General features: G+C 38.8%; 1 protein-coding gene and 1 long non-coding RNA gene across 3 annotated transcripts; one reads left to right on the forward strand and one right to left on the reverse strand.

Moving 5' to 3' along the window:
- Positions 1 to 2,735: 2,735 nt before the first annotated feature.
- On the reverse strand, positions 2,736 to 4,309 carry LOC110695433. 2 transcript variants are annotated; one of them, XM_021872664.1, is made up of 4 exons: positions 4,117 to 4,309; positions 3,533 to 4,019; positions 3,149 to 3,414; positions 2,736 to 3,021 (listed from the first exon to the last, which is right to left on the reverse strand). In XM_021872664.1, the coding sequence occupies exons 1-4, from the start codon at positions 4,306 to 4,308 to the stop codon at positions 2,797 to 2,799; spliced, it is 1,170 nt and encodes a 389-aa protein (XP_021728356.1). In that variant the 5' UTR covers position 4,309; the 3' UTR covers positions 2,736 to 2,796. The 2 variants fall into 2 exon arrangements, with proteins under 2 accessions (XP_021728356.1, XP_021728355.1); XM_021872663.1 differs by having other exon boundaries at positions 3,149 to 3,420.
- Positions 4,310 to 6,967: 2,658 nt separating this feature from the next.
- On the forward strand, positions 6,968 to 7,523 carry LOC110695434. The gene is made up of 2 exons (XR_002506054.1): positions 6,968 to 7,048; positions 7,140 to 7,523. It is a non-coding gene; the product is annotated as an uncharacterized LOC110695434 (long non-coding RNA).
- Positions 7,524 to 25,326: the final 17,803 nt, after the last annotated feature.

Genomic DNA, 25,326 nt, shown 5'->3' on the forward strand with positions numbered 1-25,326 from the left:
CAATACCTGTTGCAACGGCATAACTTATCCGTGGCAATAGAGTACTAACTAATAATTATGATGAAATTGAACCTATTGCAACGGATGAAGCTAATTGATACAATAATGGTAGGAGTACGTATCTACTGCAACGGATTGATCATTGGGTTTTTTATTTTTTTTTTTGTTGGGTGAATGGTAATATAATATTAATTAGTCGGTACAAATCTAAATATACTAACATAAACAAATTAAAGTATCATTTATATATAATAATTATGATGCAAAATACGTACATTACAAAATATTACTTGCCTTTTTTTGGTATGACATACGTACCGTACTAATAATTAATAAAAGTTAGATAATTAATTTGATCGTCCAAAATACAAATTGTCAACATATATATAAGCCGAAATATCCAAATCTTCATAAAGCCGGAACTTGAATAAGAGTAGCCAACATATATGCACCATTTGTTAGATGGCTAGTCACTATACTTCCGCTCCATTTGATTCCCCATACACCTACACGTAAAATTGAAAAAAATAAAAGAAATATAATTGAACTAAATTATAAATTATAATATACCAAGGCCACAATCAACATAGCTCAGATTATGGTTGTTTAAAAGATGGCAGCAAATAAATTTTTTTTTTTACACGGAAAGGAAATTATTATTAATTTATAGTGGCAGTAGCCACATTAATTACCAAAAGATAAGCATTCCAAGTCTAAAAAACAAAATAGCACCCCGGAATATAACAAAGTACTAGCTAAATAACCAACAAGAAATAGAACTAAGTAGTAATCAAAGGTATTCTGGAATCAAAAGCACCAGATTCATGCACTGTAGGTGAACTAATTAAGTTACCACCATTATTTCTGGAAGGGGCACATTAGGAAAATTGTTAGAAGTGTGCACCTAAGAGAAGCTAAAAACTGTAAGTATGTAAAGATGCCAAAATTTATACCAAGAATTTCCTTATCATTCTTCTCCCATAAAAAAAATAAATAAATAAATCAAAAAAAAAATATCAAAACGGTGCAGAAAATTAATGCCCCCGTACATTGCTTAAATTTTTTTTATACTGCGCCTGATTATGACCAAAAACAGTGACAGGGACAACCCAGCTAACCCCCCCCCCCCCAAATAGCCTATGTCTGAGACTCTCTGAGGAACACCGTCCATGAAAACGAGTCTAGTGCCTCTCCATTAGCACAGCACAAGGACATACATAAAGAGATAACTCGTAGCCTTCAAGCCAAAAAATTCTCACAAGTATTAAGTTTCTTACTCTGAGAAATGATGTAGTGTGTAGTTACATTCCTGTTAGTCCTAAACTTAAAACTGCAGTTCTGATTCCTAAAAAAAAAAAAAAAAGAGGCGCATGAAAAAGGCGATGTTTACAGCTTTGGGGTTGTTCTGTTGGAGCTAATCACAGGGAAAACAACAATAATAAACAGAGATGATGAGCGCAGCTATTTCAAGTAGTACGATTTCAAGTAGTATGATGAAAACAGAAAGTACGAGTACTAACTCAAGAATCTAACTCAAGAATCTTGTCTTTATTGATTGATAATCTAGAGATGCAACAGGCTATAAAAAGCATGAACTCAGCAAAAAAAACATACAACAATAAAAAGACATCAACAATAATAAGTAGGTGGGTTAGGAATTGGATGATGAAAACAGAAAGTATGAGTGATAACTCAAGAATCTAACTCAAGAATCTTGTCCTTATTGATTGATAATTTAGAAATGCAGCAGGCTATAAAAAGACATCAACAGCAGCAACATTTCAACAGTAGGTTCCCAGGTCACCAGCAAACAAAAAAAAGCTAGAGAGAAGCAATAGAAAATATTGTATGTTACCTGATTAATTGTGGCACCAGATTTAGAAGATTGCCCATTTTGGTCAACAAGAAGATGTGGCGCACTAGATGCATCCTTTGGAGCCGATGGAATTGCAAAATCAGGAATAACAAGATTGATCCTAGGGTTAGCATCCCGAAGTTGAGTCAAAATTGCAGTTGTTACGCTTGGTGCAAGTTGTTGTACTAATTGAGTTTGCATACTTTCTAAAAATTCTGTCGGAAATATGAAATCTGACTTTTTATCTTTTTTCTTCAAATCCGACTTTTTTACACCTTTTCCTTGTAAGGGTACACGGCTTTTGCGCTTAGGATCTGGAATCACTTCAGAGTAAGGGTCCTTGGAGTTACTACCATCTTGATCTCCATGTTGGGAAGACTCCAAAGCATCCATTTTAGCCTATTTACGGAAATAAACCCACCTACTTATTATTTATCAAAATTAAAAAATATAACATACATCTAAAATGTTAACTCACAATATTCTCTTCTATTTTTTCATGGTTGGTAAGGTATTTCCTTCCCACCGTTCTTTTTCTTGACTCCTTATAGACCCTTGCTTGAGAAGGTTCTTGCTTATCAGGGTCCTGTTGTTTCTGTGGAAACATAAATACATAAAATTGAAGTGATTATTACAAATAATTAAAGGGCAGGGGTGAAAGTCTCATGTACATGTAGTGATTGTAAAATAAAGATTATAAAGTTAATAAAATTGCCTAGAAATAAGATGAATTATTTACCAACTTATGGCGTAAAATTGCGTAAGAGTTACGGCCCATAGTGTGCATATCATCTAACATTTGGCGATTGTCTTTGTTGATTTTACTAATTTCCTATGTGAAAACACAATCAAGATTTATAAATTTGAACCACGTAAAAACAGTAAACTGAAAGAGTGACTTTTTTTGTCATGAAACTATGTCAATATTGCACAAAACCAGCTCAAAACCATATACATAATACCTCAGCCTCTTTAGAATGCCAGTATTGCAAAAGCTCTCTAAATTGAGGTTCTGAAATTGTGTCTGGCTTATGAAACCATCGTAAATCATCAGTGGGATATGCAGAGAAGTAGTTCCTCTTAGTAAAGCATTTATGAGCTTTCCAGCTTCCATTGATAGCCTGCATCACCCATTCTCTTCCAGCTTCAGGAACCATATATTTTTCCTAAACAAATCATGAATATAAAACATTAGTATGTAACATGTATGTAGCATATGGAGGTCCAATTATTAACGTGGAATTAATTATGTAGAAAATGAAATCCAACAAAATGAATTATAATACTACGTACTTGGACATACTCCCACATTTTGTCAAGTGTGGGTAGACTTGGAAAGTTAATATAATTTAGTGGTGCAAGTTCAGAATCCCTTGCCACAGTACCTAAGAATTGCTTGAACCCCTGAACAATTTCCCGTGTAGGTCCAATTGGTTGGCCAAGTGAGTTTAAAATAATAACTTCACGCTCGTCTCTTGTTCGTGCATGAACCTTGGGTAGCATTGTTGGACCTCGATGCCTTTTTCTGTTAGGAGCTTTTTCAAGTTCTTTTTCTGGTTCTGTTTCTGTGCACATTTTTTACTTAAAAGGTTTACTAAAGCTGAAAAGACCAACATGAACACGCACTGAGCATTCCTTCATATTGTAAATGGGGAGGAAGTAAGAGAAAAACAATACCTTGCATTCCTTCCCTTCCATAGTTAGATAGAACTTCATCTTGTATCTGTTGAACACCTTCATATTCATCACCAACATCATCATCATTCTCATTCTGTGCATCCGCTTCATCAAGCCACCTACTTAGTGCATCCGCATCATCATTGTCATTCTCATTAAATGCAGCGCCACAAATCCTTGTGTTTCTTGTAAGAGAATCATTCAATGACTGATTACTAGCTACAAACGCTTCATTATTTTCTTTTTGCTTTTTCCGAAACTCGAGGTACGCTGACATGGAACCAGGAGAACAGAACGCTCGTTTTGATCCCTTCTTTTCTGAGATAACTTGCTCCTTCTTTTGGATGCATTGATCTTGAACTCTAGCAACCTTAAGTGATTGAATGTTCTGAACTTCATCAACTGCATGCTTCTTACGGCTATTCACTTCCACAACATCAGCCATAGTTTTGGGGCGAAGTGATGATTTATTTACTTGCTTTGAAACCTATAAAACAAAAGGAAAATAAAGCATTACTAATTACATGTAAACCGTGACAAACTAAAAAAACAGCCTGTATAAATGAAAAAATTGAAGTACACACCTGTTTACTGGCTTTTCTTTTTCCAGAAGTGAGATTGTCAGTTTCAACCTCATTTTCACCATCATATTCCGACGTAGAGGCATCATCCTCATTTTCTGGTGTACTATTCAGCATTGCACTTGGACAAAATAAGGCTTTTGTTTTGTCTTCAAGTATCTTATTAGCAAGAGATGCCGATCCTAGGGCTTCCATTCTTTCTTCATTGACTTTCAGTTTTTGAAGCCGTTGCAGCTCATAATCCGTAAGCTGATTTTTGGAAGCAGCAACTTTGGGTCTACTCCGTTTCATCTGGGAAAAAAAATGGAAGTATGTTAATTTTGAATGTAAATACAATAAACTGAATAGAATTACAATGTAAAATAAGCTCATTTATAACATATAGTGAAGTATTAAAAAAATGTATGTTAATACCATCTGAACACTCTCTAGGAGGGATTTGAATAGCATAATGCCACCCTTCTCTATTCAAATCTTCTACATAAAACACTTGATGTGCTTGATTTGCTAAGATGAAAGGTTCTTCTTTAGAAACGGTCTTATTCATATTAACCGTAATGAGCTCATCATCATCCTTTTCTGAGTGAAACCATTGACATCTAAATAAGACAACACTGAAATGACCATGATAGGATATCTCAATGATTTCTGTTACTGAACCAAAATAATTAACATTTCCCACAATAGGATTTTGATCTTTGGAGCTTGCAAAGCTATGTATAGTGGCTATTAGAGTGACGCCACTGTTTTGAGTTACGCAATTTGCATCTCGCTTCATGGTATGAAACCTATAGCCGTTAACTGAGTACCCTGTGTGCTTTTTGGCAACATGAGAGGGACCTTTTGATAACCACAAAATATGGTCCTGGATATTATCATGGCCTTCTTTAAGAATCAAATCAACTTTCTCCCTAAACCAATCCATGAAATCCTTCCTATGGTCTTGAGCACTTTTCCATTTTCTTTTCCTTTTAGCACTTACACAAATCTTATGCTCACTGTAAAAATAAAATATTTATCTTACTAAGGCGACAAAGTTAGAATGAAAACATTAAAAAAAACCTATATTATGGTTACAAATCTTACCTTATATATTTCTCAACTTCTTCACAATCACAATTGAACAAATCTAACCCCAACACTTTCAAAACACTTTTTGCTTCATTAAAAGAAGCTGGCAGTTTTGCATCAGGTAACACCTCCCTTATAAGCTCCAATATATCTCCAAAAGCAGCATTAGTTAGCTTATGATCACACTTCAAGATAAAAAGTCGAATCATGAAGGAAAGTTTTGAATGATTTTTACAACCGACATACAATTCTTCCTGGCCCTCTTCAACTAACTTATAAAACTTTTTTGCCTCGTCATTTGGCCCATTTGTAAAAGCATCACGTGCATCATGCAACAAGCCTACTATGTCATCATTAAAATCATTTGGGTTTGACCCTTCATCATTGTCCAAAATAGTCTGTTCCCTTTCAATGCTAATGTTGATCCCTAACTCTGATAACTTATCCGTTCGAGGAACAAAACCATTACAAATAAGGTGATCTCTCACAACACTTTCATGACGCCAAAAACGATAATGACAACTTTCACAAGGACAACAAATTTGATTTCCTTGAGACTTGAAAGCAAAAGCCTTTTGTACATATTCATCTACTCCCCGCTCATATTCATCACTCCATTTGGCAAACATCCACCACTCTTTAGTTCCACTATCCATACCTTAGGATAAGAATTAAGAGGGTTACTTTAATTAATTTTTACTGTAAAAACATTTAATCAATTCACTAAGAATTAAGAGATTTTAATTAATAAAATTTGCTTCACAACCACTAGGAAGAAAGAGAACTACTCTAAAAATCAGAATACTCAAAACTAGTCAAGCACGCACATGAGCTTGAACAATGGCTATAGCAATTAGAAAAAAGTAATAAAATTGGATCTCTAATGTCTTACCCCATGAATGAACCAAATCAGCCACCCCAAATCAATATTCAACTTCATCCCAAACACAAAAGCAAAAACTTCAAATTTAATTCTCAAAAAACGAAGCATATAAAGTGTCTTCACATCCTATTGTGAAATAAGGTAAGGTGTCTACAGTAAAGCAAGAATCATGACAAAATATTTACAGTGACCAGAAGAGCCACCAAAAATCAAAAACTTTATAATCGATTCAATTTGCTCTCTCTACAAATGAATTCCATACCAGGCTTTAAATGTTGAGAGCTGCCAGTTAAGCCCTCTGGTTTTATTTCCACTTTCATGTTTACTTGAACATTAAGGGTCAAACCTGGTCTTAGCTTGCTGTTTCTTTATCTGGCTGGGATCTGTGCTAGGTTAATGGTGTTGAAGCACCCTAGTCATCATGCTGATGTGGTGACCCAAGCCAGTAAAATTTTAGACTTATGTGAAATGCTGTCTATTGGGTTGGGTCATCATGTCATCATCACAATGTGGTGACCCTTATTTGAAACCATTATGCAAACACGATGGAGGTTAACTAAAGTTTGAGGAGGGTGTGGGCCTTAATTCAACTGCTTGAATCTCTTTGCTGATACCAGATGTGATCTTGGATTGCTGTAAAAATTGATAATATTATCTGTCCATATGTTTCTAAATTTGGACAATATGTTAAAGTATTGGCAGCATCCAAATCCTGGTATTAAAACGATTATTTCACAGTGCACAGCTTGACAGAGTCCAAGTTAGGTATGCCACTGTATATAACTGATCATTTTGTGTCTGATTTAAGATTCAAGAAGTGATGTAAGCTCATGAAAGCAAATACCATGTCGGTGCATGTCATTTTAAATTTAAATTAAGTATTATGCTTGACAACTGGTGTGGGAATTTGATCTCGTTGAGTTGCAGGTAATTATAAACAGGGACACTCTTGTGAGACTATTGGCTAAGCACACAGAAAATGTAAGTATGCCATTGATTTTCTTGCTGTCTAAAACAGAAGCTGTTTGTGAGACATTTATTCAACCAATTTGTTTGTTATATTTGTTATCAGTCTGAGGAAACTGTTGCTAATGTGATGAGAAGGCCATTTTACATGGATGCAACCAGAGCCAAGGACTTTGGTGTCGTAGACAAGGCAAGTTTCTTCATGATTGATGCCTTTCTTCTATCAAATTAACAATCTTACACTTGGCCCACGACTTATCAGTTGGTTAACAGATTGAGTTGTATACACATGCAATTATGAAAAAAACAAATTTCGGCCACCAATTATCAAAAATAAATAGTTAGAAACTTGGATCACAAATTTGAACCAAATCAGCCACCCTAAATCAATATATCTTCTTATCCATTTATATGAAATTCCCCCAAAAAAATCCCATTAGACTACTCAATTACAATATTCAGTACTTCTAGGTTTCCAAAATAAAAAAAATAAAAATCTCAATTTTGCTAAACGAAACCCATTAGATGTTTAATTCCAAGAGTTACCAAAGCATAAACTTCATCTTCCGGCATCAAATACAAATTCCCAAACACAAAAGCAAAAACTTCAAATTTAATTCTCAAAAACGAAAATTCGTTGTTTACCTTGAAGAGAATTTCGAGCAATCAGCTCAAGGAAGGGACATGCAACAATGAAATTGGACCGTCTGTACCGCCTGACTGCCGCCACCACCGCCTGACTGCCGCTATCAGCCACCACCTTCGTCTACTACTTTGAATTTTTGACTGATTTTTTTTTCGTGATTTTCTCAGAATTTCTGGAATTGAATGTGAGATGATGGGGAAAATAGAGGATTGGGGGAAATTGAGAAAATGGAGAATTGGGGGAAATTGAGAAAATGGAGAAATTGGGTGAGAATGAGAATGGAGAATTGGGGGAAATTGAGAAAATGAAACTGTGAGTTTGTGAGAATGAGTGGAGAACGAAAATGGGTGAGAAAATTGGGGTAAACGTCACGTGTGTTTGTTCAAAATTTTGGTGAAAAAATTAGAGGGAAAAATGCGCGCTTTATCTAAAATTTTCATTTGATACAACACCACCGTTGCATTAGCTTTCATTTTTGTTAAAATAGCTAGGCTATTGCAACGGTTCTTTAGAGCCGTGGCAATAGCTCTACCTCTAAGAGCATTAGTTTTAACTCTGTGGCAATAGCCTACTCTATTGCAACGGCAATAAAAATACCGTTGCAATAGGCTATCTATTGCCACGGCATTTGGATAGGGCGTTGCAATAGCTCATTTTTTGGCGTTGTATTTGATCGAAAATGTAGTAGTGAAATTGCTATCATCACTAGAAATGCAACCAAACAACTTGTCCATCAAATTGATCTTGTTTCTCTTTTTCTTCTTGGCCCTCTCTTGCTTTTTCACCCCGGGAGCATGAGTCAATACATCTTGTGACTCCTCTATGTCTTCTTTCAAAATATTCACCAAAACATCAACCCGATGAACTTGTTTAACCATAGGGTCATTCAATGTTTCCGAAAATGATAAAGAGATTCTTTCATCCCCAACATGTAAGGTAAGCCGCCCTTGTTTCATATCAATATTAACACCCGCAATTTTCATAAAGGGCCTACCCGATATGAGAGGAATTTTGAAATCCTCATCCATCTCCATAATTACAAAATCACAAGGCACAAGAACTTTCCCCACTTCAATTGGGATGTCCTTTAAGACTCCCAACGGGACTCTAACCGAGCGGTCGGCTAGTTGGATTGACATTTTGGTGGGGTTTATCTCCCCAAGGTTCAATCTTTTTGCCATAGAGAGAGGCATAAGGCTAACACTAGCCCCAAGATCACACAAAGCATTTGTTGATCCAGGATCCCCAACCTTCACCGGTATAGCAAAACTACCGGGGTCACCAAACTTCTCGGGAAGCTCCTTTTGAGGAATAGCATTTCCGTTGGAAGGGAGATAGAATCACTCTCCTCAAGCCTACTCTTGTAAGAAAGAATATATTTCAAAAACTTTGCATACGTAGGCTTTTTTGACAAATCATGAAGAAGTGGAATGTTCGATTGAAGTCCTTTCATTTCATCAAAGAACTTGGAAAGTTTCTCATTTAGCTTTTTCTCTATCAATCTTTGAGGGAATGGAATACGAGGCTCATATGCTTTCAATGGAGCTTGGCTCTTCACTTCTCCCTCTTCTCTCTTTGAGGCAACCTCATCACTCCCTTTTGACCTTCCTCTCGCCTCCTTACTCACTTCATTTTCAAACTCACTTTCATCTACCAAAATATCTCCCTCATCTCCCTTTTTGGAAACATTCTCTCATAATTGGAGCTTCATATCCCCCTTCCAAAATCAAGGTGATTGATTTCGCATGCTCTATTGGATTCTTTACCGTTGTGCTTGGAAATTGACCACCGGGGTTAGAGGAGCACCCAACTTGTTGTGCAATTTGAGATAATTGACTTTCAAACATCTTGTTGTGTGCTTGGAGTTGTTGAATTGAGCTACTAACTTTCCCATTGATCTTGATTTGTTGGGTCATGAAGGTTTCCAAATTGGATTCAATGTTGGATTTTTTAGAAGGAGGGGCTTGATTGTATTGGGGTCTTTGTTGGACATTTTCTCTTTGGTTGGGTTGGCGATAGGGAGCTAGCTTGTTGTTGTGGAGGGGGTGGTTGATTGTAAGGAGGAGCTTGGTTGTAATTGTTTTGAGGAGGGGGAGCTTGATTGGGTTGTTTCCACCCAAAATTTGGATGTTGTTTCCAACTTTGGTTATAAGTTTGAGAGTAAAGATCATTCCTCCCAAGTGAAGCCACATGCTCCATTGTAGTGTTGCAATAGGATGCCAAGTGATTGTTTCCTCCACAAGTCTCACAAGACATGACTTGTGAGGAAGAGCTACCGGACACATTGTTCACTTGATCTAGTTTTCGAGCTAACATATCAACCTTCAAAGCAATAAGATCTATTGCTTCAAGATCATGCTTACCGCCCTTTTTGGGTTGACTTTGCCTTTTATCACCCCCATAAGCATAATGCTTGGCAACTTCCTCAATCATTTTGAAGGCCTCGTCAACCGATAGCTTTTTAAGGCTACCCCCGGCTCCCGAATCAAGGTTGGCCCTTGAGGTAGGAGTAAGACCATCATAGAAGCTTTGCACTATGATCCATGAGGTGAAACCGTGGTGAGGGCATGCTCTAGTGTAATCTTGGAACCGCTCCCATGCTTCACTCAAAGTTTCATCAACCTCTTGGTTGAAGTTGGTGATCTTTTGTCTTAATTCGACCGTTTTCTTGGGAGGGCAATACTTCCCAAGAAAAGCTCTAGTCACCTCATCCCAAGTACTCAACGATCCCTCTTCAACCGTTCTTAACCAATGCTTTGCTTTATCACGGAGGGAGAATTGAAACATGTGCATCCGAATAAACTCTTCCGAAACGTTGTTTTGCTTGATAGTTGTACACAATTCAAGAAAGTTGTCCAAATGAGCAAAAGGACACTCATAAGGACTACCCCCAAATTGATCGCTTTGAATCATACGGATGAGTTGAGGTGAAAGCTCGAAGTTGTTTGCATTTGTGGTGGGGAGACGTATACCACTCCGAAGTTGAAATGCATTGGGGTGGTCATAGTCCCTTAACAACGGTGGAGGTGGATTCTCTCCCATGTTGTCTTCTTCGTAGGTTCCAAAAACCTCTTCCGGATCGGAATCCGAATATACAATGGAGAACTCGGGTGTGCCGTGCAAAAGTCTCCTCACGTTTCTCAAAGTCCTATTTAGCTCTGGATCAACGGGAATAAGCGGTGATTGCTTACTATTTCGTGTCATGCAAAGTCAAACAAAGCTAAGAAAAACGTTAGCAATGACTATCACAAGTCAAACATACATAAACAAAAATTAAGGTAAGAAAACTACTATACATATACACACATTTAGTCTCATTCAACAATAATACATTCAATGTGACTTTGCCTCCCCGGCAACGGCGCCAAAATTTGATAAGCCGTCGTCGAGCCTACCAAAGATAATTCTCCTATCTTGGTCTCACTGGCTAATAGTAAGGGTAAGAAAGGGTCGAACCCAAGAAAGGCGTTGAATCAACCACCGAGTACTACCGTTTAAATAAGCTAAATGAAGTCGAAATTGGGTTTGGTTTTGAGTAACTTATACTATTTCAATTCAACTAAAGCTAAGGGGAGATTAACAATATTTAGAGGGATCTAGGGCTTGGGTTATGCCACTCAACTTCATCACAAGTCACTATTAGTATTAGCATGCAACACTCAAGGTAAATTAGGGGATAAATTAAGGGAAGTCATCTAAGGCACCCAACTACTCTCTCAAGCTAGAGGGATTACTTGAATCATGAATACAACCTACTCTCGTGGTTACAAAGCATAAACCAAGCGTTAAAGCATAATCACGATGACATAAACATTCCCTTGACCGGAAATTCCTATTCTCATGGCATTTCAAGTCAGTCAAGCATAAGGGAGCTAACTCAAGTTCATCTCTCGATCCTTCGTTGAGAAAGCTTGGATAATTAGTTCTAGCAATGGCCATATACAAGAACTAAACAATTAAACCACTTTAGCTCAACTAATTAACATCCCACAATAACCAAAGTAGCACATGCATCAAGTTCATTGTGACTACATTGAGGGTTTTACCCAACCCCTAGAAATTAGACTACTCACAATCCATGGAAATTAAGGCAAATAGAGTTTTTAAGCAATTCATGACAAGTTTAAACTAGGAATTAAGCTAAATTAACAATCTAAGCATGCAAGAATTAAGCAAGCAATTAACAATAAACTAGAAGAAATGGAAAGCAAGAGTTAGAAATAGTTACTATGAAGCTTCAAATTGAGCAACAATGGAGGAACTTCTGTTCTTAAATGATTGAATGTTGAAGAATTCCAAAACAATGATTGAAAGCTAACTAATTAATGGAGAATTTGATGTTTGGGAATTGAAAAGCTAAGGCTAATATCTCTGAAAATCAGAATGTATTTACAAAAGAGCCAAAATGGGTATATATATCACCCCCAATAAAAGGACGGAGAAACCAAGAAACGTGCAAAACTGGAGGTCTGCACGGACGTGCTGGCTTGGCACGGCCGTGCAGAACATCCTGCACGGACGTGCCACCCTATGCACGGTCGTGCAGAGCAAGGCAGAAGCTGTTTTGAACATGGGCTGCTTCCGCACGGACGTGCACACTTTGGCACGGCCGTGCAGCCTTGCACGGACGTGCTACCTTTTTGCACGGCCGTGCAGACCAAGGCAGAAGCTCTTCCCTTGGGGCTGGTATCCTAAACGGGCGTGCTTCTTCCTGCACTGCCGTGCCTCCTCATCGGCACGGGCGTGCCAACTTAAGCACGGTCGTGTAGGCCTTGGCAGAACGTTAGTCATTCTTAAGCACTCCTGCACGGTCGTGCAAGGATGTAGCACGGCCGTGCAGGGTCTTTTAAGCCCTTTTCTTCATCTTTTGGTTATGCGTTGCTCCGTTACTTGGCTTCTTTCCACCTTCCCCTTGCTTCTAATCTCGGCTTTGTATCGATGGGCTTCATTTGGTCGTCTTTGGACCTGAAATCTCGTCAAAAACACTAACAACCCGTGAAGCATAGGATACACATAAATTGCATAATAATAGGGTAAAAGTGAACCAAAACACAAATTTATCGAGTAAACTAGGTTCAAAAACACCCTAAAATCACATCAAATAATAAGTTATCACTTTTACTCGAAATGCATTTTCTTTTATGCACAAGCTTATATACAACACATACCTGCTTTGCAAATAAACTCATAATTCTAAACTTGCACCATAAACAATAAAACAAGCTCGAAAACTAAATTGCTTCACAAAACTAAAGGTAGAAAGTGAAACCAAGGCTTCAAGGCTTGTATTGTGGCTAGAGAAAAGAAGGTATATGGCTCAAAAAGGCTAGCAAGAGGTGCAAATATAAACCAAATTCAAAAATAGAAAATCTATCCTATAAAAAGAGAAATTCCTTTGTCATCCCCTAAAGTGGCCCGGTTGCGATCTTGGGAGCTAAAAGTCAAGTTCTAGATAAGAGAATGCAATAGTCAAGGATCCAAATATGCCGCTCAACAAAGTATGATGAAGGCTTGAACAATTTACCTCACTAGGGGTAACAATAACTAACTCTTGATTTCATATCCACCATAGAGAGCAACTCCATCTTACCACAAGCAAGTGAACTAGGGCTTCATGGTCCCAAAGTTCTTACCCAACTACCTTAGCATATCATATCCTAGAGTAAACCTAACACATTCTCGAACCGTGCATACCTCTAAAATTTAGGAATAAAGACATTCAAGAATACAAGTCCAAGCGTATTATGTCAAAAGTAAGAACAAAACAAAACTCATTGCAAATTTGCCTTGATAGAAACAAAATCTTTTTGGAATTTTCAAAATAAAGAAAACGGAAATGCATATACAAATGTGCATGGCATATATGAATCAAAATTCCACCAAACATGATAGAATACCCTCCCCCAAGCTTGAATGAGGCAACATGCTCAAACTTTAAACCAAAGAATCCATGGGAGGAGAAAAGAAAGAAAGTCATCCAACCAACCAACAAATGTCCAACAAGTCACAAATCATTAGAGGAAGAGCAAGGAAGGATATTACCGGATATTAGGTGGGTATAATACCCACAAATGACCCAATTAAACCTTCTTGAAGCCGACTACCTCTAAAATTGAATCTTGTTTTCCATGTGCTAGCAAAAGTGGAGTCAAACTTCCTTGATTCTTGATCCAAACCAATGCATAAGAGTATATTAAGTTATATACCTAGCACCAAGCACACAAACATTTCCATGAGACAAAAAATATTCTAAAAATAAAAAATAAAAAAATAAAATGAAAGCAATAAAACACGGGTTACTTCCCGAGAAAGGCTTGCTTAAGGTCCAAGCTTGACCGCTCTAGTAAATAATATTGCAGGGATCGTAAGAGCTTGTCAAATGCACTATTACACATTTCATAAGAAAGAAGGTAGGCAAATGACGGGAAGATAACGTGCAACAAGGATAGTGCACGCAAATGAGGAGAGAGATTGCAAGAAAAAGAAGAAGAAGAATCAAAAGAAAATTCAACAATAGAAGAAGAAGAAGAAAAAAAAGAAAAGGAAGGCAAACCCTCCTCAAAATGTTTTTTGGTGGCAAAATCACCCTTTTCCTCAATAATCGATGAGTGGGGAGCTTGAAGATCACAAATAGAAAGAGGGTCCCCAATAGGCTCTTTGAGAAAAGAAGGGAGTGACATGGGATAGGAGGGAACATGATCAAATTTTCTTGAAAATGGAATATGATGACGTGGGGGGATAGGAGAAATGGTCTCACAAAGGATCTCATTTTCACCACCTTGCCTCACATCACTAATAAGGGAATGAAAATTATTCATTGAATTCTCAAAATAAGAACACTCATGAACTACATCTCCCTCAAACAACCAATCTCCAAGAGAAACAACCTCATCTTCCCTATCACGACGATAAACAACATTTCCCTTAGAAATCTCAAATCCCAAGATCTCAAAACCATGCATGAATGGATGCAAATTCATCTCAAACTCATCTCTTTCCCATGAAGCATTCTCAATGAACTCACTAAAAAAGCTATGATTTTTCATTTAAACCTCACAAAATAAATGGGACATAATCTCAAATGAGTCCAAATACTCATGAATAGAGGAATCACAAACATGCACTTCATCAAAATAAGAAAGAGGGTTTTGATTCATAAAATCATCATTTAATTCATTCTCAACTCTCTTTCCTTCACTCAAAAGCTCGTTGTTGTCTTCCTCACTCTTTTGATTGCACAAAATCATCATCATCGTCATCTTCAATACACACATGGGATTTGAAAGATTCAAGATCATGCAACAAAGATGACAATTGGCTTTCTAGCTCTTCCTTTCTCCTTATTTCCTCCTCAATACGCTCTTCACTCCTATTCATCATCTCCAATTGACTTCTCATAGAATTTAAAAACAACTCCTTACTTGGCCCAAAAGTAGAATCAAGCTCAACACACCTAATAAGGGATTCTAAATAATCAATCGGAGACTCACAAGATGAAGAAAATTAAAGGTTAACAAGGGGAGAAGGATCACAACCAAGATTGTAAGCATCAACTTTAGAAGGATGAGTATAATCATCATCACGGGGAGAGGGGGCACAATCAAGCATATAAGATTCATGATTGTATTCTTTACCGAAATGAATATGAACAATTGGAGGAGTGTCCACGATGCAAGAAGTCGCGCTACAAGCGCAAGAGTTACAATGCTGGTACGAAGGGACCTCCTGCTAAGGTGTTGTGGTATCTTCCCATAATTCCAAGGTTTAAGCGTCTGTTCTCTTTACCAAAAGACGCTAAAAACTTAAGGTGGCATGCAGAGGGAAGAAAGAAAAACAGAATGCTGAAGCACCCAGCCGACTCCCCGCAATGGAAGAACCTTGATATGAAGTTTGGTGAATTTGGTGACGAGGCCAGAAATTTAAGGCTTGGTTTGTGCACGGACGGGATGAATCCTTTTGGCACTCTTAGTACCCAGCATAGCACATGGCCAGTACTTTTAGTGATCTACAATTTGCCTCCTTGGTTGTGCATGAAACGGAAGTATGTAATGCTTTCACTTTTGATATCGGGGCCAAGGCAACCTGGAAATGACATAGATGTGTATCTTGGGCCACTGGTTGATGATTTGAGAAAGATGAGGGACGAAGGGGTTTCCGTGTTTGATGCTCATAAGAATGAGATGTTCACATTGTGTGCAGCTCTTATGTGGACCGTTAATGATTTTCCTGCATATGGCAACTTGTCAGGGTATAAGAATAAAGGGAAAAAGGCATGTCCCATTTGTATTGATGATACCACTACAAGAATTAAGCTCATTTCCGATGGAAAATTTCCGTCGGAAAATTGTGAAATTCCGTCGGAAACCGTCATTTCCGTCGGAACATGTCTGTCGGAAAACCTTTCGTCGGAAAAAAGGTTGTTTCCGACGGAATTCCGACGGAATTTCAGACGGAATTATTTCCGTCATAGCAGGATCTGAATTTCAAAAGAATTTTCCGTCGGAACTTTCCGACGGAATATTCCGTCGGAAAATTCCTTTTCCGACGGAATATTCCGTCGGAAAATTTATTAAAAAAAAATAAAAAAAAAACGCCCAACCAACCCAACCCACACCCACCACCATTCGTACCCAGCCACCCACCACCCTCACCCCCAGCCCACACCAGCACAAACACCCACGCACCACTCAACTACCCAAACCACCAGAAACTCACCCACCACCCTCCCTACCACCAGTAACTAACCTACCCAAAATCTACCACGCAGCCACCCCACCTAGCCCACACCCTACCCAAAACCACCCTCAGGCACCCCACCACCACTAATCACCCCCAACCACCACACCACAACACCCCCCACCCAGACCCAATTTCGAGACAAAAAACCAGAAATTCGAAACAAAAAAAACCAGAAATTCGAAACATTAAAACCTAGATAATTCGAAACAGCAAAAACCAGAAAATTCAATACAAAAATTCGAATTAAAAATGAGTAAATCCGAAACAAAAATGACGAAATTCGAAACAAAAATTACAAATATCTAATAAATTTATACACTACAATTACAAAAATAATTAACAAAAATCATAAATGTTTAAATACAAAACAAGATCTACAAAAAAAAAACAGAAAATACAAAACGCAAAACCGGTGGGTTGTTGTTGTTGTTTCCGTTGCGTTGTTGTTGTTGTTTCCGTTGCGTTGTTGTTGTTGTTGTTGTTTCCGTTGCGTTGTTGTTGTTGTTGTTTCCGTTGCGTTGTTGTTGTTGTTGTTGCTTCCGTTGCGTTGTTGTTTTTGTTGTTGTTTCCGTTGCGTTGTTGTTATTGTTAAATAAAAAAAAAAGGAAGAGGAAGAACGGGATCACCGAGAAAGCAGAGGAAGAATTGAGGGGAAGAAAGAAAAAGAGAAGGAGAACGGAGAACAAGAGGAGAAGGAGAATTGAGGGGAAGGGGAAATACAGAGAAGAGGAGAGGAGAGAGAAAGGGGAATGGGAAATACAGAGAAGAGGCGTGCAAAGAGATATGTGGGAATTTAGGGTTTTGTTTTTTTTATATTGTTAATTTTCCGACGGAATTTGTGTCCGTCGGAACGTTTCCGTCGGAAATGAGCTTAATTGTTGTAGTATACGCCAAGCAGACGCCTTGATCATTCTTTCAAAGAGGTGTATTTGAGGACAAGAAGGTTGCTCAGGCGCGATCACTCGTACCGTCGGCAGAAAAAGGCTTTCGATGGGACAATGGAAGACGGGACTGCTCTTAGGCCACTAACTGGTGAGGAGGTTTACGCTCGGGTTAAGGGTGTACGAACAGTATTTGGAAAATCTGAAAAAGCGGCGGAATCAGCTGCTCTCTTTAAAAAAGAATCAATCTTTTGGTTGCTCCCGTACTGGAAAGAACATGACGTTAGGCACTGTCTTGATGTAATGCATATAGAGAAGAATGTGTGTGACGCTCTTGTGGGAACGCTGATGAATATTCAAAACAAGACAAAGGACGGAAAGGGTGCACGTTTAGATTTGGAAAAGATGGGGGTGCGTCCAGAATTGTGGGTTCAGCAAAGGTTTAGTAAGGGAAAGGAACAGGAAAAGGAAAAAGAAATGGGTTCGAAAAAGGGAAAGGAGAAGAGCAAGGGAAAGGGAAAGGCTGCGGATGCGTCGAAGACGAAAAATGAGGGAAAAGCCAAGGAGGGGAAGGCCTACTTACCTCCGGCTTGCTACACATTGTCAAGGGTAGAAAAACGGATGGTTTGTGCATGTCTGTATGGCATTAAGGTTCCATCAGGGTACGCATCTAACATGAAAAGATTTGTATCCTTAAATGGAGAATTGAAGCTGACAAGTATGAAATCCCATGATTGTCATGTTCTGATGCAAATTTTCTACCAATTGCAATACGTGGTATTTTACCAAAGCACGTGAGGGAAGCTATTACAAGCCTCTGTTCGTTTTTCAATACAATATGTAGCAAAGTGCTTGATCCTTGTACACTTGATGCTTTACAGGCGGATGTGGTTGTGACTTTGTGCAAATTTGAGATGTACTTCCCACCCTCGTTTTTCGACATAATGGTGCATTTGATTCTTCATTTGGTGCGTGAGATTAAGTTGTGTGGTCCAGTGTTCATGAGGTGGTGCTATCCTTTTGAAAGACACATGGGTACATTGCAAGATAAAGTTAGGAATCGAGCTCACCCGGAAGGAAGTATGATTCAAGGGACCGTGGCCGAGGACATTGGTAATTTTGTGGCCGACTATATAGCCGTTGCTGAACCTATTGGATTCCTACTTCTCGACATGAAGGGAGACTTGATGGTCATGGCACAATCGGGTCAAAACGAATGTCACCTGATCGAGAGAAGTTCTTACAAGCACACCTATATGTGTTGCACCATGTTGCAGATGTTCACCCATATTTAGACGAGCACATGGCTAGTTTGCGTGATGAGTTTCCGTCGAAAGGTGAAAGAGCACTGATGCAGTTGCACAATAAGAAGTTTGTGAGTTGGTTTCGTGATCGAGTGATGGGTGGAATGGATGAGGGTGTCACACCTACAGTAAGGTGGCTTGCTTATGGTCCTAGGGATGATGTTCGCTCATTTGAGGGATATGACATAAACGGGTACACATTTTGGACTGAGCGTCAAGATTTGTAATCATCCTCGACCCAAAACAGTGGTGTAACGGTTGTGGCATCGTCAAGGGAGTTTGCAAGTGCTAAGGATAAATCACTCGTTGATGCAGAGTTGTCATACTACGGTCGAATTCAAGAAATATGGGAGCTTGATTATTGTGACTTCACGATTGCTCTTTTCCGGTGTAAGTGGGTTGATAATATCAGGCGTAACGTCAAATTTGATGACTTTACTTTTGTAGATCTTTGCAACCTGAATGATAGTGCGGAACCATTCATCCTTGCATCTCAAGCTAAGCAGGTGTTTTACGTATTTGACCCTGCCGACTCAAAATGGTCTATTGTGCTAGCCGGCAAAAGAAGAATCCTTGGCGTTGGAGATGTCGAGGATGAGGAAGAATATGATGCCTTTGATGACTCGACACCTTTCACTGTTCCTAGACTTGCTATGCCAAATGAGATAGACGACCAAGCCAATTACATGAGATCAGACCACGATGAAGGAATATTAGATTGAGGTATTGTATATTTTCTGTTAGTTTGAATTGCAGGCGTAGAAAGAATTAAAAAATCACATTTTAGGTGAAAATGAATGAAATTGTTGAATTTCTTGCCCATTTTTCGTATATTCTTTATAATGAATACAGTAACTTGCTTCACCATTTTCAATGTTTATTTGTATTATAATTCAGGAATTTATATATGATTATAAGTTTACCTTACAATTTAGCAGCTAATAACGTGTTATGTTTGTAATGACAGGTTTTAACATCTAATGGCGGACGATCAATACCGTGTTCGAGTTGAGGATGCTGAATCTAATGATGATGATTTATCTAATGATGGGGACCAGCTGTATGATGTGAACAAGGAACCTGATATGGGTGAGCCAGAAGATCAGGCGCAAGATGTGTTTGAGAGAATGATAGATGAGTTTGAAATGGCCTTACTTGAGCCATTTTGGTTGAAATTGCGTCCCAAAACCTCTTAGTTGCTCTTTTCTTGTATTCTCAAGCATTAGGCACCTATAACTAAGTGATTATGACATGTTTTAACTATTTATGAGTTCAATAGACAAGAAATATAGAAAATAGGCATCCTAGTAGCCAAAATGGCCTTACTTGAGCCATTTTGGTTAAAATTGCGTTCCAAAACCTCTTACTTGCTCTTTTCTCGTAATCTCAAGCATTAGGCACCTATAACTAAGTGATTATGACATGTTTTAACTATTTATGAGTTCTATAGACAAGAAATATAGAAAATAGGCATCCTAGTAGCCAAAATGGCCTTACTTAGGCTATTTTGATCGAAAATGCGACCTAAACCCTCATATTGCTATTTTCTTGTAATTTCATTCCTTAGTCACATATAACTAAGTAATAATGTTATGTTATTATTATGAGTAAGCTAAGTATGAGTTCACTTACGTTTTGTGTATTATTCCAAGTTTTGTTCAGGTCATTCCTACTAACTAGCCCAATTATTATTAATTCATTTCTACTAACTCACGTTTTGTGTGTTCTAAGTTTTGCAAGGTGCAAACGGGACAGCCATACACGAGCGAGGAACTCCATGTAATTCGAGAGATGTTGGCGACCTACATCACATTTAATTTGTAAATATCGTTTACTAGCTAGCTAGCTACTTCAATTCATCAATCCTAGCCTTAGCTTACTAATTATGTACTATACATTATTATAACTAATTAAAATTATTTATATCATCTCTTGCGATTGTTATTATTATTTATGTTTTGTTATTAATAATACTAATTATTGTTACTATTATCATAATAATTATTATTATTAATATTATTATTATAATAATAAATATTATTATTATTAATATTAATATTAATTATAAAACAAGTCAATTTCTGGATTTGCAGCCAAAATTTATAAAACAGGTCAATTTGCAGCCAAAAAAAAAAAAAGAGGTCAATGCCAACGATTAACCGTTGCCAAAAATAAAAAAAAAAAAAGGGCGCCAATGTAATTGGCAACGGTTAACCGTTGCCAACTCAAACAATTGGCAACGGTTGCCAATTGTTTGAGTTGGCAACGGTTTTGAACCGTTGCCAATTATTTTGGGATTTGGCAACCCTCAAATACACAACCGTTCAAAACCGTTGCCTTTGGGGGAGTTTGAACCGTTGCCAATTTGCTCTTTTCGTGTAGTGAAAGACATCAGATGTCAAGCCTAGGGCGTCGAGACCGAGCGTCGCAAGTCGATTCAAATTTGGAATTCGACAAAGACGAGAAATCAATCAATACAAGTCCGAGTTAGACCGTAGCCCCGCATTTGGCCTAGCCATGCAAGGGCTAGGCTAACTTGAGCCGACGTGCCTATCACAAGCCTAGCGTGCATCGCAAGGCTAGGCCTTGCTAGCATGCTAGGCGCTGGTGCACAGCCTGCCCAGCAGCCATCGCAAGGCTACGCCTTGCTGGGCGCTAGCGCTCAGCAAGGCCCAGCACCCCTCGCAAGCATTGCAGCCATGCGTGCTTGCTGGCGTGCTGGCAGCCAAACATCGCAGCACGCACCATCGCAAGCCTAGGTTGTGCGTGTGTGCGTGTGCGTGTGCTACGCATTGCAGCACGCACCATCGCAAGCCTAGGTTGTGCGTGTGTGCGTGTGCGTGTGCTACGCATTGCAGCACGCACCATCGCAAGCCTAGGCTGCGCGTGTGTGCGTGTGTGTGTGCTAGGCATCGCAGCACGCACCCTCGCAAGCCTAGGTTGTGCGTGTGTACGTGTGCTAGGCATCAAGGCACCACACACCAAGCAGCGCCTTGCTGGGCTGTGTGCGTGTGCCATGCCTAGCAATGGCACGCCCAGCCAGCACGCACTAGCTAGCAATTGCGTTAGGCATGCGTGGCTCGCTAGCAGCACGTATGCCTTGGCTGGGCTATGCGTGGTGCTAAGCGATAGCATGCACCAAGCTGCAGCACGCTATGCGTGCTAGGCCACGCATAGCACCATCGCCTAGCAGCACCACGCACAGCATCCTTGCGTTGCATGTGTGGGCTGGCTGTGGGGGTGCGCTTACGAGGGGTGACTGGCCAGCAACCTAGCCTTGGTGCCAGGCGCTAGCTGGCTGCTAGCCAGCCGCTTGGCTAGGTGGCACGCCCATAGCTTACGGGGGCAATGCAATGGTCCCCGTCTTTGGTTGGTTGGTTAGAAGGGAGAAGTGAGATGGTCCCCCCCATGGGTGGTCCTCACTTTCTTTCTTCCTTCTCATGCCATTTGTTGCTTCTTGATTGATTTTCACAAAATAAAATTCTCTCACATTGAAGGGAGATGGGAGAATCAAGTCTCCTTTCCCTATAAATACCCATGCTTTGGGTTTGGGAAAAATCACTTGAGTTGAACTAGAAAGGCATCTCCTTAGAAAAGTGAGAATACCTTAAGTTCGTAAAACTCTAGTTTTTTATTGGTCGGGTCTCGAATAACCTTCGAGACTTGGACCGCTCGGGTCGGGTTTGTGGGTACCAACCGTCGGAGACCTTCGCATTTGGAGGGTTCAGGTAAGAGCTCGGTTTAAGGGCGAAGCACGCGCTAAGGGTAATAATCTTCTCCTTCTCTCCTTAATTGTTGTTTAATATGTGATTGCATGCTTAGTTGCCTAAATTAGTGTGCGGGTCTTGGGCAGGTTTTCTATTCCGTGTAGAGTCGGTCTCTACGAAATCCAACAGCGGTATCGGAGCCGCGCTTACTTTTATTTTTGTAACTAATAATTAATTAAGGTGATTTAAAATAGATTTAAATTTCTGGTTGAGTTTTCTAATTAGATTAGAAGCTCGTAATTAATTAGTTTTTAATCTCGTATTTTTTCTAATTTTGGCTGTCGAACCCAGATTCTTACTCAAAAATAGTGATTTTTGGGTGGAATCGTTGTTCTAAATCGTTTCTGACCCTTTCATGTCCAGAAGCCAAAATCCACCCAGAAACTTGTTATCGAAGGGTTTTTTCGTTTTAGACGAAAATTTTTAAATCTTTTAACCCTGATTAATTATTGCATGTTGAATGTAGATTAAATGTATGGTTGCATCCCTAATCTACTGCAATTATAAACCTCATTAAGCATGTTTATGAAGTCATAATTGGTGCTTAATTTTGTATGTTCATTTTTCACATAAACTTGTAATTTTCACAACTTTGTAAATTAATTGCTTCTAGTGTGAAAAGTTTATGGTGAACTTGCATTTTTTTTATGAAGCCCCTAATACTTCAAAGATCCAATCTTTAATTGTTTATTTGGTTGGAACTTTGATTTTCAAATTCCATGATGAACTAATTTTGGATTTAATCATTTATGTTGATTAAAGTCCTTAGATCAAAAACTTGTGATTATATTTTGATTAATCTTCATATTGGAAGATATAATTTTTCAATTTTTCACAAGTTATTGTTGGATATTATTTCATTGGATGATAGGGTTTAATTTTCCAACCCCTTTAATTTTGTCAAATCTCATTATTAATTTACATATTGGTTAAATTAATTATGAGAATAGCCTTAAATGTTGAAGCATCAAAATAGACCTAAATTGGTTTAAAGAATGGTTCTTGAATAATTTAGGCTTGTGCACTACTTAAATTAATTAAGTTGGACTTATTTCAATTTTTCATTATGCTCTAATTGATTCTAAAATAAATTTAGAATTAATTTTAAAGTCACACAAAATCGGGATTAAAATCCCGAAATGATAGCACGCAAATCGAGGCAAAATCAGCCCGACGCCACCAAGGCTAGCCAGGCTGCTATCGCAGCCCACTTGTGGTTGCCTTGGTGTGCATGGTGGTGCTCCCACCTCGATGCGTTGCGGCAGTGTGAAGAGCAAAGGAGTGCGCAAAGGGGATGCATGGGCTAGTGGTGCATGGCGGCTAGGAGCATTGCAATGCTGCTGGGCAGCAAGGCAGCGAGCCCCTAGCATGCCCAGCCACGCCAGCGAGCACGCATGTTAGCTAGGGTCGAACCTCAAGGACTAAGTGTATTAATTTGAGGTAATTAGACTAGTAGGAAGGTTGTGAGATAGGGAGAGAAACATCTAAAACACTACTTAAGGCAATAAACAACATATTAGGGAAAGTGGAATCCAATTACATTAATGAATTCAATAACAAGGCGCAATTACATGATCATGATCTCAATTCGGAACGATTAACACACTTAACTCACTCCCACGCAATTAAACATGCTAATTATCCTACTAAGCTAATTCACTCCCGCGCAACTAGCCTAGCAAAGGTATTGAAGAATCTAGACTCTCAATCAACTCACTTCCGCACAATTTATTGAAAGCACAATTAATAACCAAGAATCAATTAGCTAAAAAGATTCTAGTCAATGTAAGCATCATCCAAACACAATGATCAAGAATCAATTGCATACTAATTACAACCAATCACTCAATTCATCAACATAACCTTCATCCATTTCCCTATAACAAAATCTAAGCAAACATAATGAAGGAAAACATGGAAAACAAGGTAAAACTATAATTTAAGGCAAGAATCAAACAAGTAAACTAAATAACTACTCTAATCAACAATGAAATAAGCAAAAACAAGAATTAAACAAAGCAATAAAGATGAGAGAAAGTTAGAAAAGCTCATTAAATAGATGAGAAGAGAATCCACAAAATTGCTTCTTCAAGCTCTCAAATCTCCATTGAAATCCAAGCTTTCTCTCTCTAAAAATCCTAATCTAACCCTAATCCTCATTAGAGGAGAGAGGAAATGTAAAAAATTTCTTAAGGAAGTCTAAGAAGTCATATATTATATTCCAAGAAGAGAAAGCAAGAAATTCGGCATTTAAGCTCGAAAAAGACCCAGAAAACCGCGCCCGCGGGGGACTGAGCCGCACCCGCGGCAAGGCTTCTCCGAGGCATATCCAGAAAGTTGCAAAAGTTGGGAAGAAAAGAGGTTCGCGCCCGCGGAAAAAATAGGCGCGCCCGCGATAAAATAGCCGCGCCCGCGTCACAATGGGCCGCGCCCGCGGTGGTTGCGCAGCCTGGCAGCGTCTTGCAGATTCAAACGGTCATAACTTCTGTTCTAGGAAGGCTCTTGGGATGTGCAACCTACCGTTGGGAAGCTCTTCAAGTCTTGTTTCCAACGCAATTCGAATCGCCTCAATAAAACTTGTAGATCAAAAGATATGCTGAAAGAGTGACCAAGACTCGGTTTAAGGCCTTGTACAAGCTTTCTTGTCTCAAGCTTTTTAGCTTCTAGCTTCTTCTATTATATTTTCTTACCTTTTCTCGGGTCATAAGCATCGAATAAAGCGTCAAGCACCTACACAAATAGACCAAGAAATAAAAGAGTGAAAGAACACATAGAAAAAGATGCAAATCAAGCTAGAAACCGAGCAAAAAGCATATTATTCACAACTAAGGCCTAAAACCTTTAACTAAGACAAAGATAACTAAAACAAGAGTAAAAGGAATAGAAACAAAAAAGAAACACAGAAATAAACCTAAAACTAAGGGAGAAAACGCCTTAATATGTGTCATAAATGACA

The sequence above is a fragment of the Chenopodium quinoa genome, unplaced genomic scaffold (genome assembly GCF_001683475.1).
Source record: "Chenopodium quinoa cultivar QQ74 unplaced genomic scaffold, ASM168347v1, whole genome shotgun sequence".
NCBI classification, from domain to species: Eukaryota; Viridiplantae; Streptophyta; class Magnoliopsida; order Caryophyllales; family Amaranthaceae; genus Chenopodium; species Chenopodium quinoa.